Source organism: Dasypus novemcinctus, chromosome 11 (assembly GCF_030445035.2).
Source record: "Dasypus novemcinctus isolate mDasNov1 chromosome 11, mDasNov1.1.hap2, whole genome shotgun sequence".
In the NCBI taxonomy this organism is placed as follows: domain Eukaryota; kingdom Metazoa; phylum Chordata; class Mammalia; order Cingulata; family Dasypodidae; genus Dasypus; species Dasypus novemcinctus.
In genome coordinates, this window is record NC_080683.1 from 25,958,955 (window position 1) to 25,977,110 (window position 18,156).

The window sequence follows — 18,156 nt, forward strand, 5'->3', positions numbered from 1 at the left end:
AAACAGTAATTCTTCCTTTTCCAAAATTACTTCAGCTATAGCCGCAGGACTTGCTGCTGTGGTCAGTTTACATGTCTATGTTCCTGGTCCTTTGGTGAACATTTCTAGAGCAGGGGCTCTTTTCTAGGATTCCATCTCCTGGCACTTTGTCTGGTACATCATAGGTGCTCAATTAGCATTTGGGGCATTAGTCAGCACATGTTCAAAAGCAGAAATAATGGACCATACTTTTCATTTTGAAACATGAAAACTCAGAAGCCTACAAATAATGAATCGGATAAGAGGATAAATATATATTCGTATTTACCTATACATGCATCATATAGATGGAAAACTATGTAAATAATAACTATGTTTGCCTATAGGAAGCAGAGCTGGATGGCTGGGGACAGGGCTGAAAAGAAGACTTCTAACTACATACACTTTTATGCATTTTTGATTTTTGAACCATGTGAAGGTATTATACATTCAAAGAATTTAAATTAAAAGATTCCTGCAACAGGCAATGATTCATCAGTTCTTTATTTCAGCTAATATCAATTGCATTCATTACTACCCTTTAGTTTATCATAGTTCAGAAGAGCATTATTCACTGGGTATTCTGTTGGTATGAGACACTCAAAATTAGGTGACTTAAGGATGTTTGGAAATGGATAAGAAGAGGAGAAACAGAGCTCAGGGGAATAAATGAGGTCCTGCCCATCCAACTACAGGAAATGAGTCTCCAGATCAGATCTCACTTAAAAACACCTGCCTCCCCAGGGCAGTTGTCAGAAAAAGGCCCCATAATACTTATTCACTGGACAAAAAAATGTTGGTGTTTCTAGAAGAGATCTCCTTGACAAGAAAGACCCTACTTAGAGAGCAACTATACATAGCACCATGACAGAGCTGGGATCACTACAGCCTGGCAGCAATTAAGACCTTACTGTGGACATAGCAATCTCTAGGGCACACTCTCACAGACGTGTGTGTTGTTTTATGGTGCAAAAATGGTGAAGACAGTTCTCACGTAGATGTCGTCAGGGGGAGGCTTCTTCTTGCTGCCAGGTTCAAGGAATTTCTTAATTGTAGGGACATTACTTATTTTCACCGTGAACTCCTAAAAAAGGAAAACGTGAAAGTTCAAGATCAATAACAAATAACAAAGGTATATGTGTCTATGAATATAAACTTTCACACGACGGCCCATCAAAATAAGTTCAGTAAATGTTGAAGGGATCCAACCAGAACTACAATCCAGCATCTGTTTAAACTCTGATCTCTTGATAATATTAATAATCTCTGCCACCAACTGCTGGAATCAAGAACATGGCTTTTGCAACTCTCATGGTTCACACAAAGAGGTGAACTCTTTCCAGAGGCACAAAATAAAAAACATACTTTGATTGGACTTATTTAAAGAAAAAACGGGGGGAAACCATGAGGAGTATCTCAAGAGTATTGATCTGCTTAGAAAGTGCATGAGCCCTTTAAAAATGCTAAAATATAATCATCAGAGTATAAATTTACATTTTAAAATAAGAGGTTCCTCAGATTTTTTACTTCTAGTGGCAAATGAATCCTTTTTCTACCCTATGTGTGGGAGAAAACCAGTTGCATGTTTTGAAGCCTGTGGTTCAGAGGCCAGATATTTATGTAAACTGGAAAAGCAGAAAAAATTCTATTTTTCATTCATAGAGTTACATCTTACCAATTCTCAGTAATTAAGAAGTTTATCTGAACTCATGAAAATTTTTAACTAGGTAAGGAAATCTATATCCATCCTTTATTATCTAATAAAATCTTTCAAGAAGATGACTTCATTTATAATTTGAAAGTAGCTACTATTTATTAAATGCCTACAATGAGCAAGGCACAGCTTTAATTAAGTACACAAACACATGTAAAGACACATACATATATAACCAATATTAACAAAAACCTGGAAAGAGCTCAGAAGTAATAAGCTCAGAAAATGAACCTTCAGTTCCCTGTATTCCAACCTGCTTCTGTGTTTGGCATCTCACCTCTTCAGGGCCAAAGGTGCTTATATGTCTTTCTACATAGTGCAGTTTTAGAAAGATCCACAGACTAGGGGAATGAGCATAGGCTAAGATACCAGACTGCTCTGCGATTCCCAACTGGCCCCTCACTCATCTAACTGTATGGTGTTTCTGAGCCTATTGTTTTCATCTGTAAAACAAGGAGAGTAAAGGCTATTCCTAGAGTTACTGGGGGTGTGTGTGTGTGTGTGTGTGTGTGTGCGCGCGCGCGCCAGATGAGCAAATGCATGTGCATGCCAGCAGACTGACTGGCACAAGCAGGAGCTCAAGAAATGGCCCATTTCTTCTCCTTCATCTCTCCTTCTCTGCCAAGCAAATACTTTTTTAATAATGCAAAAGCAACTTCTGGGGTAAACATATCCCAAATTATAAGTAACTGAAGTCAAATTAAAGAAAGTTCTTCTCTGTTTATAAGAAGAAATGATGACCAGATAGCTAAACTATATAATGACTTATTTGCCTTGTTAAAAATTCCTCATTATCCAGGTATGTGTATATAACTTGTGTTACTGTCCTCATTCATATATCAAAGTGATGTGCACTGGACTTGGAAAAAAAATTTTTTTAAAGTATACATTTGCATCTTGGCATTTGATGAAAGATGTATCAAATGGGTCTACAATGAGGGTTGACAACCATATTCTGTAAAGGGCCAGGTAGTAATTATTTTAACCTTTGCAGACCACATGGTTTCTATCAGAACTACTTAACTCTATCGTTCGAGTTCAAAACCAGCCACAGACAATATATAAATGAATAGGCATGGCTGTGATCTTATGGACCCTGAAATTTGAACTTCATATAATTTCATGTGTCATGACATATAATTCTACTTTTGATATTTTTTTCAACCATTTAAAAATGTACAACCCATTCTTAGCTTTCAGGCCATAAAAATACAGGTAGCAGGCTAAATCTGGCCCAGAGGGTCATGGTTTGCCAAACCCCAATAGAGAGGAAAAAGTCCAGTGGACTTGGAGCTAAAAGGCTAAGGTTCTAAATAAAACCCAGCCACTCACCAGCTAGGCCATCTTGGCTGCTGGTATCTTTACCCGGGAGTTCTATTTTCTCACATGCATTCTGAAGGCACTGAATGAGATTATTTTTGAAAAGCCTTCTTCTGCTTTAAAATTCTACAATCAATCCCGCCCGAGTGACACTAGGGAACAATCTGAGCCACTCAGGGGTCTTTCCTTGGAATTTCCAGGAAGGAAGTAGTTGGAACTCTTTTGGATGACCTTTAGTGTGCCTCTTATTATCTCTCAGAACTTGGGCTTGGGAGTTTCCCATTGGAGACCAAGCAATTTCTGAGACCAGGTCCCAGTGGAGAGGCGGCTCTTGGCCTCCATCCCACCAGGACTACAGCATATACAGAAAAGCAGCACCTCTCCCTGAAGATGATCTCTATGGAAAGTCTCTACTGGAAAAGTCTATGCATATGGAGCTTGTTCCAAGAGGGCAGTTGTAAAACAAAACTAAAGATGAAAGCTCCTTTCTTTCACATGTAATGAACTTTCAACTCTAGGGATTTGGGACCAGAAAAACAATTTCAAGTCTGTGCCTTCATTTCATTTTACTACCTAGAATCTGAACGCACACACTCATGCACACACAGCAAGGCAGCCAATCAACAGGCACTGAAGGAAGGTCCCCAGAGCTCTGGGTCAGTCTTCTAGTAGATAGCTTTATTTACCTGGAGGTGAGGAAATGGGGAGAGGATATTAGGGACTTTCTCTTCTAGAGCCAAAATTGTTTGAAGTAGAATCACATCCGCAAGGCTCAGCTGGTTACCAACAAGAAAGGTTTGTCCATGATCCTTTAAAATCTGCAGGATTTTAAAGTGTTTTTTAGAATACTCTACATGGAGAAATTGATGATGTTACTAAATCAGTATAGTATCTGCCACCTACCTTTTCAAACAAAGAAAAAACTAGGGCCTTGTCCTTTCCTCTTTTACAAATCACATCAATTGATAGGAAGCTAACTCTGTGTACCAAAGGGTGTGGGGTGGGGGATGAGGGGAGTGTACAGAGGGTAGAAATGAAAGCATCACTAAGTAGGTGCTATATCAGAAGGAGACGCTGAAAGGGGGAAGGGAACGTTGATTAGTCCTGGATTTGCATTTGGTGCTTTGAAGGAAAGATCTGTTGCATATATGTATCCACAGAAATGGATTAGCCCTGATGAATTAAGGAGAATCAAAAGGAAATGATGTAAGAAATATAAATGATAGGTGGTCTCCAAGGAGTTCTGTATTTTTCAGTCCTGTACTTCTATGAACACGAGGATTTGCAGTCATAAACTAGACCTAACTATAAGAAGTTTCCTCTAAGACCTTCCAAGACAGAGAAATTAAAAGCATGAGTTCATCCTGGCCTCCATACAGGTAGAGGGATTTATAGGAAGAGTTCATGAGTGGAGAGAGGACAGGAATAGTGGTAGCAGAGGAATCCTCCTTGCAGTGCACTCATAGATGCCCACGAGTGTCTTCCTTCCTTAGGGAAGTATCCCTAACTCCTTTCCCTTCTCCCTCAGTGGCAGTTTGAGATTATTTATGAATCCCCAAAAGAGAAAGATTATGTTGTAAACTAATCTATTCCTTTGGGTGTGTTATCCTTTGTTTGTATTAGAATCAGCTGCCTTTGATTAAATTACCTGTTAAGAGTAGGGCTTTGATTCAACCATGTCAGTAAGACCTTGGTGGGTCAATATAAATGGACACTCAAAGATACACAGAAGAGGAAAGAACTTGGTCATTTTTTGGTCCTGCCATGTGACAAAAAGGAGAAGGCTCAAAGAGCTAAAGCCCCATAAACAGAGGTGAGCCATCTGCCTGATAGTTTGCAGCTGAAGAGAAAAAAGGCACTGAGCAGTTGAGAAGGCCTGAGCAACCAGGCAGAGATCACCCGACATCTTGCTTCAACACGTGGCAATAGACTTTAGTGAGAAAGCAGCCTTGAGTTCTACATGTCCTGTAACTGTAAGTTTTTACCCCACATAAATACCTTTTATAAAAGCCAACAGATTCCTGGTACTACTTTGCATCAGCACCCCCTTGGCTGACTAATAAACCCTCCTTTTACATCAAATTCCATGAAGATGGTCAAAAGAAGTTTGCCAAATAGGCCTTTCCGTAATTTTACATTCTCTTCTTTGCTTTTTGAGTAAAACATTAAAAAAAAATTTCCTCCCTGTTCAGGAAAAGAGGAGTTTGAAGGCAAGAAAGCTACTATAGTAAAAAGAGGAGAAAAATAACAAAACAGAAACAAAAAGAGCAAAGAAAAACAAAACTGATCTTTTCATATCTGGTTATCAAACAGGATGTTGGATATATAGTAGCTGTTCAACAAATGTATTGAATGAAGGAATGAGGTTGCTTCTGGGCTCTTCAACATCCTACCCAGGTGGGCGCTCTGGTCAATGCAGACGTTGATAATGCACAAATGAGCTGACCTATGCCTTCTCCAGATTTCTGAACATGTCCTAGCCACATCTGAGGGGCCCCAAGATCATGGCTTCTCATGTCTCCTATTCGCTCTTAGGAATCCAGTAAGGTAAGTCCAGCTGAACTTGGCTTTGCACTGCACTGAGGAGAAAAGGGTATCTGTCTGCATTAGGTCCCTTGTGATTTTTTATGCCACGTTCATAGGTTTCTCTGCCACCTACCTTTTCGAACACAGGAAAGTACCTAATGATAGCCTTCTGGGTCATGGTGACCACTTCCTTTTGTTGATCGTCTGGTTTTAAGAAAGGATGCATGATAATCAGTTCCAGCAGATCCAGGGTCCCCTCCACATACATGTCAATCCTTAAAACAAAAGAGCACTTTTCTCAGTTTCCCCTCTCTTGGAACTCCTTGGCCCCTACAACTAAGATTTTTCCTAAGTCTCTGCCAACACTAAGTACCTATAAGCATTTGCCTCCATCTGTCTCTAAAGTAAACCTAGATGTAATTTGGAGAAAGCCTCCAGAAAACAGTTGCAGATCAGAACGAACCCAGACTGTCCCGACTGCATTCTCCCTTTGACCCCTACTCCTCCCCCACTCACCCCAGCACCCTCACTAGTTCTCAGTATGGGGTGAATTTCACACTTAAATATATAGTGAATGTTCTTTATTGACTACTTGGTGCGCGCCAGACAATGCTAAACCCTCTACATCCGCTGTCTCATTGTAGTCCACGATGTCATGAGGAATGAGTTATTATTATTCCTATTGTACAGGAGACTCATCAGGAAAAGTTGAGCACTTTGCCCAGCATCATGCATCTAGGAAGCCGAAAGACTAGCCTTTGGGCTCAAACTAAAATCGAATGCATAGAGCCCCAGCCCTCGAATGTCAAAGCAGCTTCCCATTCCTATGGCTCAATGAAATCAATTTATAAGAAAAGTAAAAAAACAATATCAAAGCATGGAAAGACGGTGAAACCTGAAACAAAGAAATCCTAGATACAGGACTGACACTAGAATTCAACTGTTTTCCTGTCATTTCACTCAGGCTCTCCATACTGAATTTTCAAGTGGTTTTCACAACCTTTCTGGATTTTTGTTCCCTCTTTAGCACTAGTGATACAAGAAATAAAGTAGATGAAGTGTGCGGCAGAGAACTGCACATCAGCTAAGACATCCGTAAGCAGACAAGCAAGAACACAAGAGAGTGGCTACAGTACAGGGTTTTCTCCTTGAGGTCCTTGCCAAAGAGATGGTGCTTCTCCGCTATGTAGTGGAGAATGCTTCGTGTCTGCACCAACTTCATCCCGTCAATTTCAACCATTGGCACCTGTTGGAACAGCAGGTGGTTCCCTAGGAAAGAAAGCACAGAGTTAGAAGTGATCTCTTCCAGCACCCCCCCACCCCCACAAATGCTGTGTTGTATACAAAATGGACAGATAACCTCACATTTATTAAAGAGCAGGTTTAGCCATAAAAGCCTGGAGACTAGCATTGTTCTAGCCCTTTCCTTTTCCTTTTCAACCCCAGAAAACGATGAGGGGTGCGGGGAATGTGGTAGAAATACTTTTTTTAGAGCTGGTCAATACGGATGCCACCAGCCACATGTGACAATTTAAATAAAAATGAAATAAAATTAAAAATTCAACTCCTCGGTCAGAAGAGACACATTTCAAGTGCTCAGTACCCCCTTGTGGCTAGCACTGGACGGTGCAGGAAAGAACATTTCCATCACTGCAGATCGTTCTATTGCTCAGTGCTGCTTTAGAAAATCTGACGATGAAACCTAAGTTCCCAGCTGCTATTCACATAACCTTGTTGATTTTTCTGTGTTCCACAGCCACTGGCCATTTACTGCTCAAGTGTGCTGTCACTGGTCAAAAAGCGACCCCTTACTTTCTTGAACAAATATGTATCAAACCCATTCCACGTGCCAAGTCCTGGGTAGAGATGCTGGTGTTGGCTGCAGCCCAGCCCTTGAGGGGCTCTTGGGTGGGGGGCAGCTTGGGGTTGAGGGATGTGAGTAGTCAAGCACATGCCTGGGGGCTGCAGGCCAGCATCATACCTGAAAGGTGGCATTACAGCCTGAAGGGCTGGCACAGCTAGGGAGCCTCCTGATGGCTCGGGAGGGAGACTTGTGAGGCGCTCCTTACGGGGCCTCCTGGTGGACCCTGCTCCAGAGGACGGGAGCGGAGGGGCTGGGCTGACCAGCAGTTAAAGCAGGACCTTCCACTGCTTTCACTTCTGTTTGGTCTTTCCTTCAGAAACATAAACCAGGATCAAATGACCTGCATCCTTCAAAGGATGCTGCTGCCTCAGGTGGCACTGAGGAGGTGGAAGATGGAAGGGGAGGAAGGCAGGGGAAGGAGGGAGGAGAGAGGGAAGAAAAGGGAGAGAAAAAGGTTAGGGGAGGGAGAAGAGGAAAGGGAGGCAGAAGGGCAGGTTCCTTGGGACAGAGAACTTTAGTCCTCTCTAGCTTTTTTACAACTACTGTATAAGAAATGAGTTCTTGGCAGTTATTCCCTCTTGCTCTTCTGGTTTCAGGACATAATTCTGAGTGTTTATTGTCATCAGCACTTCTGCCCTTCCATACAAAGGCCAGTTTAAAAAAAAATCAGTATTAATTTAATGGTAGTTGTTCATTTTCATACTTACCATTCTGCAACTGCAGCAACTGTTCTTTTGTTTCTAAAAATTCTTCATCAAACTACAATTTTGAAAAAGACACCCCCCCCAAAAAATTAAAAAGGTAAATTTCATGACAGGTTTAGGACTGGAAATATCAAGTTAAATTGCCTTGAGAAGCAGGAAGAGCCCAGTTAGCACCCGCATCTTGGTTTCTAAATATCACTGCCCACCAAAAGGAATCAGAACTCCTAGGAGAAAAAGTTGATTCTGTTAGGCCGGAAAGCAAGAAGTACTCAAAGACTAGTTGGATATCAAAGGCTATAGGATTCTGTCGGAAGGGACTTTCCTGCTCCAATCTGGGAATATGTGAGCATCAAAAAGAATAACATCAGTTATAGATTACAACGCACAACAAAAATGAAAATCCCTAAGTCCTTCAATGGTGAGGATGAAAAAGGGAGGTGGAAAAAAGTTCTTTACAAAAGAATCGTCACTAATTATAAAATTATTGCTGACCAGTGATAAAATTAGTCACCAATTCACACACTTTAATGTAATTAGCGATTCTGATAAGGACCACAAGCAGATGCTAAAATCATTGGGGTACAAAGCCTCAATATCACCCCACATGTTACTTTAATTATGGCAAAGGAAAAATGTATCTTTACAATGGAGAGATCTAGAGATCTCACTATCTGTCTAATCAAGTGATCGAACATAGCATCAGCACTGGGGGAACATCCCGGCATGGCATGCCTCTTGCTGTGATGCAATGAGAACAGCATATCACCTGTAAAGAATTATTGCCAAAAACGTGTAACCTGAGTCTAATTAAGAGGTGAAAATCAGGTATATTCAGAAGGTGGAGCATTTCTGCGACATAATGGCCTGGACTTTTCAAATGAGTTCAGGGTATTTAAAAAAAAAACCCAGAGTGCTCTTCTAGATTAAGAGAGACTAAAGAGACATAACAAAGAAATGAATGACTCTTGATTAGATCCTGGATGGGGGAATATATATAAAATATATAAATAAAAGTTATATTTAATAGTTTATATATATATATGTGTGTACATATGTATAAGTATATATATTTATAAAACTATACATTGGGGGACAACTGGGAGAATTTGAACATGGATTACATATTAGAATTTGTGAAATTACTACTGATTATCTTAGCTGTGACAATGGTATTGTGGTTATTAGGACAATTATTTATTCTTATTTAGGAGGGAGATACATGCCGAAGTCTGCAACTTACTTTCAAATGATGGGGGAGGGGGGAGCGGGAAGACAGATTGAGAGAGTGGGAAGGAGGGTGGGAGGGAGAAATCAAATGTAGCAAAGTGTTATCAGAGGATTTAGTTGAAATTGAAACGTTGGGGGAAAGAAAGCAAGAGAGTGCAAACACAGCCCTCTTCCTTGACCTTCTACAACTTGCTCTGGGATGTTCTGTGCTCATCGGTTCCCATCAGGAGGAGGGGCCTCTCCCACCCAAGTTCAGGGACTGTTCCGGCCTGGCCGCCCCATCGGCTGGGGGAGGGGAGTGCCGACGGTGCAGAAGGGGCGGCCAGCCCCTCCTCCTCCCCTCCTCGGCCTCTGGTGGGAGGAGGGGACAGCAGGATGTAGTCTCGGCTTCTGCTCCCCGCCAGGGTCCTCCAGGCGGCGCGAGGCGAGGGGCTGCAGGGCCCCTGGAGGAGGTCCTGCGACGCCGCTTCCTCGGCTGGCTAACCACCCCTGGCCGGAGCCTGGGGGCAAGTCTTCAGGGCACTGGTCCAAACGCCCCCAGGGCAGATGTGGCGCGGACATAGTCCATCCACGCTATGCTTCTCAGACCTTTAGGATCGTGAGCAATAAAAATCCACAGGAAGGTGGGGGTGGAGTGGGCTGCGTTAACCCGCCGGCGAGACTCACCGTCAGTCGTCAGTAGTTGGGAAGGGCCCGACCGTGTGCACTTTTTCAACAAGGCCTACCAAAGGATTCTGATTCTGACTTTTGGGACTAAACCTTGGGGATCACAAATGCAAACCGCACCCCACCCTAGAGATAACAGTCTTGTGCTCCAATTTCATATAAAGTAGTGGTCAGGAAGAGGAAACTGAGCCCAGAACAGGGCATGAGAGGAAGGTACCATCCCAGCCCCGAGCACCGTCTTGCATGTCTGTTCCCCACCCCGGGGCGCTGTTCCTGACAGTGTCCACACCAAAGCACCCCTTTTCAACTCTTTCAGTTCTAGGTAAACGCCTGAGGAGTTTGTGGCCTTTGCTTTTACACATGCCATCTCCCTCGGAACAAAGTTTGGGGGGGGGGGTGGCTTCAGGCAAATGAAGCCCAAGCGGCCAAGGAGCAGCAACCCACCCAGAAAGAGGTCAGGATGCCTCAAACCAGCTGACTGCGCCTGAGGATGCTGACTGATTGAACCAGGAGCCCGCGTGTAGGTTACTCAGGTACTAAAATGCATGTGCTTAGCTGAACCCACTCCTGGGACACTGGCCATCAGGAACTCATCCAGAGCTGCCAGGCTTCCCTCCAGCTGTTTCAGATCTATGCTGGCACAAACTTAGCAAAGAGATGCCGAGGGGCACCCCAGCTCCCCGCCACACTGCCTTGTGGGAATTGCTCCTTTAAACCAGGTACTTGTGCTACGGAGGGAGGCCAGCTCCCTCCACCCAGTTTAGGGTCTAATTACTCAATCGCACCTGCCTGGCCACCCTGGTTGGTTTGGGGTGGCTGGGTCCTTTGACCCATGTTCATTTTGTTTGGCCTATGTGGGGTTGGGTTTATTTTACAGTAACCAAGAACCCTGGCAGGAGAGTGAGGGGGGAGAGCAGGGCAGGATGAGGATGGCAAAGAGAGAGGATTTCAGACAAAGGATTATATCACAGAAGACATCCATTGTAAAAGCTACTAAATAGACCAAGAACTGCAAATCCAGACACTTACAAGGTTTAATCAGGTGACTTAAATAAGCTAAGTCAACCAGGTTTGGGTCACGGGACCAAGGATTTTTTCACTCTCCTCATAACAGACCTAGAAAATACACTCTGAGGCAATAGGGAATGGTGGGGACTGAACTAGAGAGGTCCATCTACAGGGACAGTCTTTACTCAGATCCAGCAGATCGTGCCCTGTGGAAAGGAGGACCCAGTATGGCCAGATCGTCCAACTTCCCAAGGTAAGTCAAAAAATTGTGTTAATTAAAAAAAATGGAAGATACTGTGTGGCAAAATATAATGATACACAAAAAAAACCTCTAAAACTTAAAAAAAATCCCAAAACAATCCCTATTTGTCATCTTTGGAGGTCACTAGGGTAACAACTCCTTATTCTGAAAATTGATAAGGAGACAGAATCAAGCATTTCTCTTGCCTTTCCCATATGGACTGTATTTCAAGGTAATTAGTTAATGAATGAAAATTATTCTGTATAGGAGAATTGCAGTTAATCAATTCAGGAGATAGGGTAGAAATAAAAAACAAAACCACCATTTTATAATCTCTAACAATGATGATCATCAATAGCTGAGAAAACCCTTAATTAAAAGGGTAGGGAAGCAGATGTAGCTCAAGCATTTGAGCACCTGCCTCCCATATGGAGGTCCTGGGTTTAGTTTCCAGTGTCTCCTAAAGAAGAAAAACAATGAGCGAGCAGACAACCAGTCCAAACAATGTGCAAAACAATGAGCAAATAGACAAGGAAGCCACATGGGGTGGGGAAGGGAAGGAAGGAAATATTTTTTTTTAAAAGGGATAATGGGGGAAACTTTGTAATTAATGGTTCAGGCTGACATCACTGATCAAGCGCAGCATCACTGAAAATGAGACAATCAGCCATTATGTACCCTCAGATGTGGTACAATAGAAGTATGTTCACAGAATCACCTTTGAAGAAGTCTGGTAGGAAAAAAAGCATTTTTTAAGTTAGAAAGAAAAAAAGAGCCTGGATGGATCAGATCATACCTCTGGGTCCAACTAGCAGTTTACAGAAAATATAGATAATAGAAGAACAGGTTAAAATGACATCCAGGGGTTAAATAAACCAAGTCCAGGATGGGTAGAGTCTACATGGCAAATGAATAAATGGCACTAGAAACAAATGCAGATGTCTAGTGCCCAGATCTTGTTTGCTAAACCATATTTCTAATAAAAGGGACCAGGGTTCCTGGGAGAAATGTATTCTAGGCAGGAGAAAATACAAGATGAGCCTGGAGCTTCTTATAGAAGGAGAAAGTAAGGAAGTACTGCTAAAAAACAAACAAACAAAAGAATGAGCATGGGGACCATGAGCCAACTTTAAAGAGCTCCCAAATAGTCAAAGCTAAGAAAAAATTTGAGCAGCAGAATAAATAATTATTGGATTATAACCCAAAGTATAAAGTAAATATACATATATGTCCATACTGATATAAATTATTGAATAAAGAAATGGGGGAATGGGACAAATCTTCCTTATTGAAGAATTCCAAATAATATACATAGATACTCCGCACTTCCAGGAAGTGGAGCTTAATTCCCCTCCCCTTGAGTGTGGACTCAACATAATGATTTGCTTCCAAATAATAGAGGCAAAAATAGTAACTTTAGAGAAATTTGGCAGACACCAAATTAACCAGGTGATCAAAGTTAACACTGCCAGCGATAAGTCATGATGATACCATGTTACCCTCTGTATGATTCAATGAGAAGGGCGCTGCACTTCTGTGGCTTTCTTTCCCCAAACCATAAGCCCAGTATAATCATGAGAAAAACATCCGATAAACCCAAACTGAAGAGGATCCTACAAAATACCTGACCAGTAATTTTCAAAGCTGTCAAAATCAGGAAATAAAACAAAGTGTGAGAAACTGCCAGCAACTGAGGAACACTAAGGAAAGTGATGACTAAATGCTAGGTGGTATCTTTGGTTGGATCCTGGAACTGTAAGAGGACATGGGTGGGAAAACTAGTGAAATCCGAACAAAGTCTGTAGTTGAGCTCGTAGTCACGCACCACGGCCAACCTCTGAGTTTTGACAACCAGGGCCGTGGTCATATGATGTCATCATTAGGGAGGCTGAGTGGAGGTTCTATGAGAACTCTCCTTACAACCATGCAACTTTTCTGTCAATCTAAAATTATTCCAAACTATAAAGCTTATTTTAAAAAACACAGAGGGAATTGTTATAGATTTTTAAAAATCTTAAAGAAACATATCAACCAAATACAGTATGTGGACTTTGTTTCAGACTGGAACAAATGACTCTGAAAAAAAAACCTGTTTGAGACAATTAGACTGTTAGATGGTAATAAAGAGTTGTTGTTAATTTTGTTGGGTGTGATAATCATATACATTGTGGCTATATTTTTAAATCCTCATCTATAAGAGATAAAACTGAAGTACTGCCAGATGAAATAATATGTTTGGATTTTGCTTTAAAATGCACCCACACAAAAGGCATCTGGGTGGGGAATATGTTGGAGTTCTCGGTCTGGTGTCTGCATTATTTTTGCAACTCTCCTGGAAGTCTGAAGTTATTTCAAGATAAAAAGTGAAAAACAAAAAAACAAAGAAAACACCCACAAAAAAAGGAGAGAAGGAGACATGAAAGGAGATGTATAAAGCTGATGATTGCTGAAGCTTAGTGATGGATAAATGAATTCATGTTGTTTATATTTGGAAATTTCCCAAAGAATTTAAAATTTACGAAAATAAAAACACATCTGCAGGCAAGATACATCCTGAAGGCCGCCAGTCTAAACCATTGACCTAATAGGATATTTGCCAAGAGATTGTCCAATTAACAAAAATGATGGGTTTAACTGGCAAATTTCAGGTTAATTCCCTTTCTCCTTATTAATAAATATTTATTAATGGTAGAGCAGAAGCCAGATTCAGTAAACTGTTAAAAGTAAAACAGAATCCCACCAACTACATTACATTTATAAAGACAAATCCCTTGAAAGCAAAGAACCTTCTGACGCAATGAAGCATGTCTGCAATACTGGTGAAAAGAGGACTAGGGAGAATTGTGCCCTGGATCTTATTTTCCCCCAAAGGCCTCAAAGTTGGATGTCAAATTTGTCAAGAAAAAGCGCATAGGGTATATACCTCAACTCCAGCGGCAGCTAAAGCCCATCGTACGGATTCCATCCGGCCTCTTCCGTTTGGATAGTGGAGCTTGGGCTTCGCTGCCATGATGGCCTCTCAGGCTTTCTGAAAAACAAACGCAGCAGCTCCTTGCAAAGGAAGAGTCTCAATGTCGTATCCTCAACTCAGGGTTCGGGGGTAAATGAATATTCAAGAATGTGGTACAGGAACATTCAAGGATTTGGGCATAGGAATATTCAAAGATTTGGGCATAGGAATATTCAAAGATTTTGGCATAGGGGCTGGTTTTTGTTGCTGCGTTTCCCCCTCACTCAATAAAAACATACCACCATTTTAAAACATTAAAAAAAAACCACCCTTAGTTTCTAGGCGTTTCTATTTGTGATTTGTTTTTCTGGATCTTGGGAAGCTGGGGCCAGCTGCTGTAAGGCCATTTGTGACATGTCATTTAGATTCAGAACATGAACTAAAATGCTTTTAGAACTTGAAAATGCTCTTAGATTTTTAAAAATTAAGCCTGGACAGTAAAGAAGCGGAGGTCCACGGATGAGAATTACACACCCATTGTAATCTCTGCAAGTATTCATACTCTCACATGCATCATCTTAATTGATTATCAGAAGGAATTAGGAGGGGGACAGGCCAAGCACCGCTACTGTCTGCAAATTAAGCGTTCTTCCTCATGCCTGCCTGCAGTCGCTGCTCCGGGGCCGCGCACCTTCCCCGCCCCCGCTGGGAGACGAGCTCCTCGACGCACGAAATGCGCCCAGGCCACGGACTCGGCCATCCAAGACCAGACTCCCGGGGAAACTCTGCGTCCCCGCTCAGCCCACGCAGGGCCACCGCGGCCGTCCAGCCAGGCCCAGGGAGGATCTGAGCCCATCTTCTATCAGGGGACTCAGACTCCACAGAGGGGGGAATTAAAATGAGTATCCTGAGTCAAGAATGATCCCACGCCATCAAGGGCCCACGTCTATCCAGTCGGGGGCGGGGAAGTAGCGCAAAGCGGGAGAGGAAGACGCTGCAGCCACTGAAGGGAGAGGAGAAGAGAAGGATTGAATGGAGGGGGGCGCATGCGGGAGGGTAGAAGGGAGGAGAAATAAGAAGACAAGAGAAAGGGCGAGTGGGAGCAGCAGGAGGGAGACTAACCTGGCGTCCGCTCTCCAAGCCCCAGGTCGCACAAAGCGAACCGCTAGCAGGATGCGGTCGGGCGCGAACAACCCGCGGGGAAGAGGCGCCTAAGGTAGGCGAGGCTCCGAGGAAACCACACCAATCGAGGCGGTAATATTTAAATCAATTGAGCAGGCTCCACCCATCTGCAAGGCATTCTGGATAAGGAGAAATAGTTCCGATTAAAGTCACTTTCAACTTCAATTTTAGCGTTTTGAGGATGACATTATCTTCAGTCTGCTGTTTAGATTAGGACGTTCATTGAAATTACCTGACAGGGAATCCGGCACGGTAGGTAACTCGACCCATGTGTAAAGAGAGAATTATCTTCGACTTTATATACCCGCCGCCGCACCTTGAAATTCTGGATGTGAGGGCGATCTGGCTGCGACATCTGTCACCCCATTGATCGCCAGGGTTGATTCGGCTGATCTGGCTGGCTAGGCGGGTGTCCCCTTCCTCCCTCACCGCTCCATGTGCGTCCCTCCCGAAGCTGCGCGCTCGGTCGAAGAGGACGACCTTCCCCGCTAGAGGAGGACCGTTCTTCGGTCAAGGGTATACGAGTAGCTGCGCTCCCCTGCTAGAACCTCCAAACAAGCTCTCAAGGTCCATTTGTAGGAGAACGTAGGGTAGTCAAGCTTCCAAGACTCCAGACACATCCAAATGAGGCACTGCACGTGGCAGTCTGCCTTTCTTTTGACCATTCAAATTCTGGTTTGGTCATCAAAATTTTTTTGGTTTGGTTTTTTTTAGGAGTTTTTGTTTTTGCTCCTATTTCCACTGGACAGTTCAGCAAAGGGGACTGAAATATATCAAATCAGCAGCAAAAGGATGAGTTCATCCAGGGCAAGTAGGAGTAAGTCAGACAGCTGGGCAACTGGAGAAGGACAGGCCACTTCTGAATAAGACTACTGTAGGTTTGAGTTCACCTTTCTAATTCTAACTAACATGCATAGAAAGGCTAACACGCGTAGGAAATTTCACTACCTGCTGATGGATCTTCATTCATTTTTTCCTCTCCAAAAAATTTTTGTACAGGGATTCACTTTAATTGAACTACTTAGGACAAATATTATTATTCAACTTTATTTAATATACGAAAATGGCAATTATATGTCCAATATAACAAAATAGGAGTAACATCAATCTAGCAACCCTATTTACCTAGGAGAGAAAGTAAGGAAGTCTCATGAGGCTCTATTATTACGGTGGAGAAATGAAAAGCCCTCTTATAATAATTCTGCCATTTTAAAGTGGATACCTTAAGGTCATTTTGTTCTTTGGAACATCCTGAAATCATCCTCCTCTTGGAGACCCTTGGAGTCCACTCCTGGGCTGCTGCAGTCTTATTAATATTGTCTGTCTAGCTAGTATACTTTCAGAGGTCCTGGGAAGTCTTTTCCACCTTCATTCACCCACACAGTAGTGGCTAAAATTGCTTTAACAAGAATAAGAGCTTTTAAAAAAATCTCAGTTTAAGAGAAGCTTTATATGCAAATACTCCAGAAAGAGGGAAACAAATGGCTTAAATTCAGTCTAAGCTATAAAGGACTGATACCAGACCCTATTTTAACAGTGTGTTTTCATAGCAGGAAGGATGGCTGAGGCTTGAAACTTGGGGCTCCGGAAGGGGTGGGTACACCATGATGTCAAAAGGTTAGACAAATCAAATCAGTTCCAAGACAAAGTCAGTGGTAAGGTCTACGGTTCCCAGGTAAAGCCAGTGGTGTTCTGTGATGATGAGGGGCACATTTAGGGATTTACCAATACAAGTTTGCTTGGTAGATCTGTTTCTACGAAATTCTTTCAAGAAGCCAAAAAATGACTGACAGTATTCCCCTGTGGAGTCCTGCATACAGTTGATGACGCTAGGCTCTTCTTTGAAAGTTTGTACTGCATACGTGAATAAGTTATGAAAAGCTACAATGTGGTAAGTAGGTATTAATCATAATGTTGAAACAAAAATTGTTTCAATGGCATTTTTTTTTAATGATCCCTTAGTCAACAAACTCACTAAAAGCTGAATTTAAAAATCTCCACATTGCCACTCTGTAAGCCAAACTCTGCATGTAAACACATTCCCTTCCTCCCAGTATGGGATATGACTCCCAGGGATGAGTCTCCCTGGAACCGAGGGATTACTACCAAGCACCAGCTAGTGATGTAACTAGAAAAAGACCTTGAATAAAAGGGGGAAATGATAAAGAAAAATGAGTTTATATGACTAAGAGACTTCAAAATGAGTCGGGAGATCATCAGAGAGGTTGCACTTACGCACATCTCAGCAGGGTCTCAGAGACAGCCAAAGTAGACACAACCCAAAGTAGTGGTGCTCCTGAGGGCTATGGAGATACCCAGGTCCTACAGTCATGACAGATGGCTCTGGAGTTCAGTGCTGTGCCAGTGGGCCCTACTTTCGAATTTGTGCTCCTGAGTGTGATGGAGTTGGACTCAAAAGTGACCTCTTTACAGATGCCTCTTTTGTCACTTTTACTGAACCTGTGGTTGGCGCTGAGGTTGGTGTATGCTCAGGAGACTTGAATCTCTGGGCTGGCCATGTGCCAGCTGGGCCCTGAGCCTCAGCAGGGTTGCAACACCTACTCTCTGGTTCATTGCATTTACCCAGGTCAGCTAACAGGGAGGTGAGGCTGGTTCTACACCAGGAAACCGAGAGAGACTATAGCTGCAAGCAGGAGAATCCCATCCATCAGCCATGTAAGATCTAAGTCCCCTCTTGATTTAGAGATGGAGTAGACATCGCCATCCTACGGTCCT

The 18,156-nt window shown here is 42.7% G+C and overlaps 1 protein-coding gene across 1 annotated transcript; it reads right to left on the minus strand.

Moving 5' to 3' along the window:
• Window positions 1-504: 504 nt before the first annotated feature.
• Window positions 505-15,463, minus strand: LOC101443729 (glutathione S-transferase A4). The gene is made up of 7 exons (XM_058306887.2): window positions 15,361-15,463; window positions 14,212-14,316; window positions 8,150-8,201; window positions 6,715-6,847; window positions 5,712-5,853; window positions 3,739-3,870; window positions 505-1,102 (listed from the first exon to the last, which is right to left on the minus strand). The coding sequence occupies exons 2-7, from the start codon at window positions 14,296-14,298 to the stop codon at window positions 980-982; spliced, it is 669 nt and encodes a 222-aa protein (XP_058162870.1). The 5' UTR covers window positions 14,299-14,316; window positions 15,361-15,463; the 3' UTR covers window positions 505-979.
• Between the last annotated feature and the right edge of the window lie 2,693 nt (window positions 15,464-18,156).

What these genes read in the sequence shown, in the direction of transcription:
- LOC101443729 (XM_058306887.2), bottom strand. Translation starts at nt 14,298, where the DNA reads ATGGCAGCGAAGCCCAAGCTCCACTATCCAAACGGAAGAGGCCGGATG. An exon ending in ACTTTCCTGTGTTCGAAAAG is followed by an intron (nt 3,871 to 5,711) that starts GTAGGTGGCAGA and finishes AAAATCCTGCAG; the next exon opens with ATTTTAAAGGATCATGGACA. An exon ending in CCCCATTTCCTCACCTCCAG is followed by an intron (nt 1,103 to 3,738) that starts GTAAATAAAGCT and finishes TTCCTTTTTTAG; the next exon opens with GAGTTCACGGTGAAAATAAG.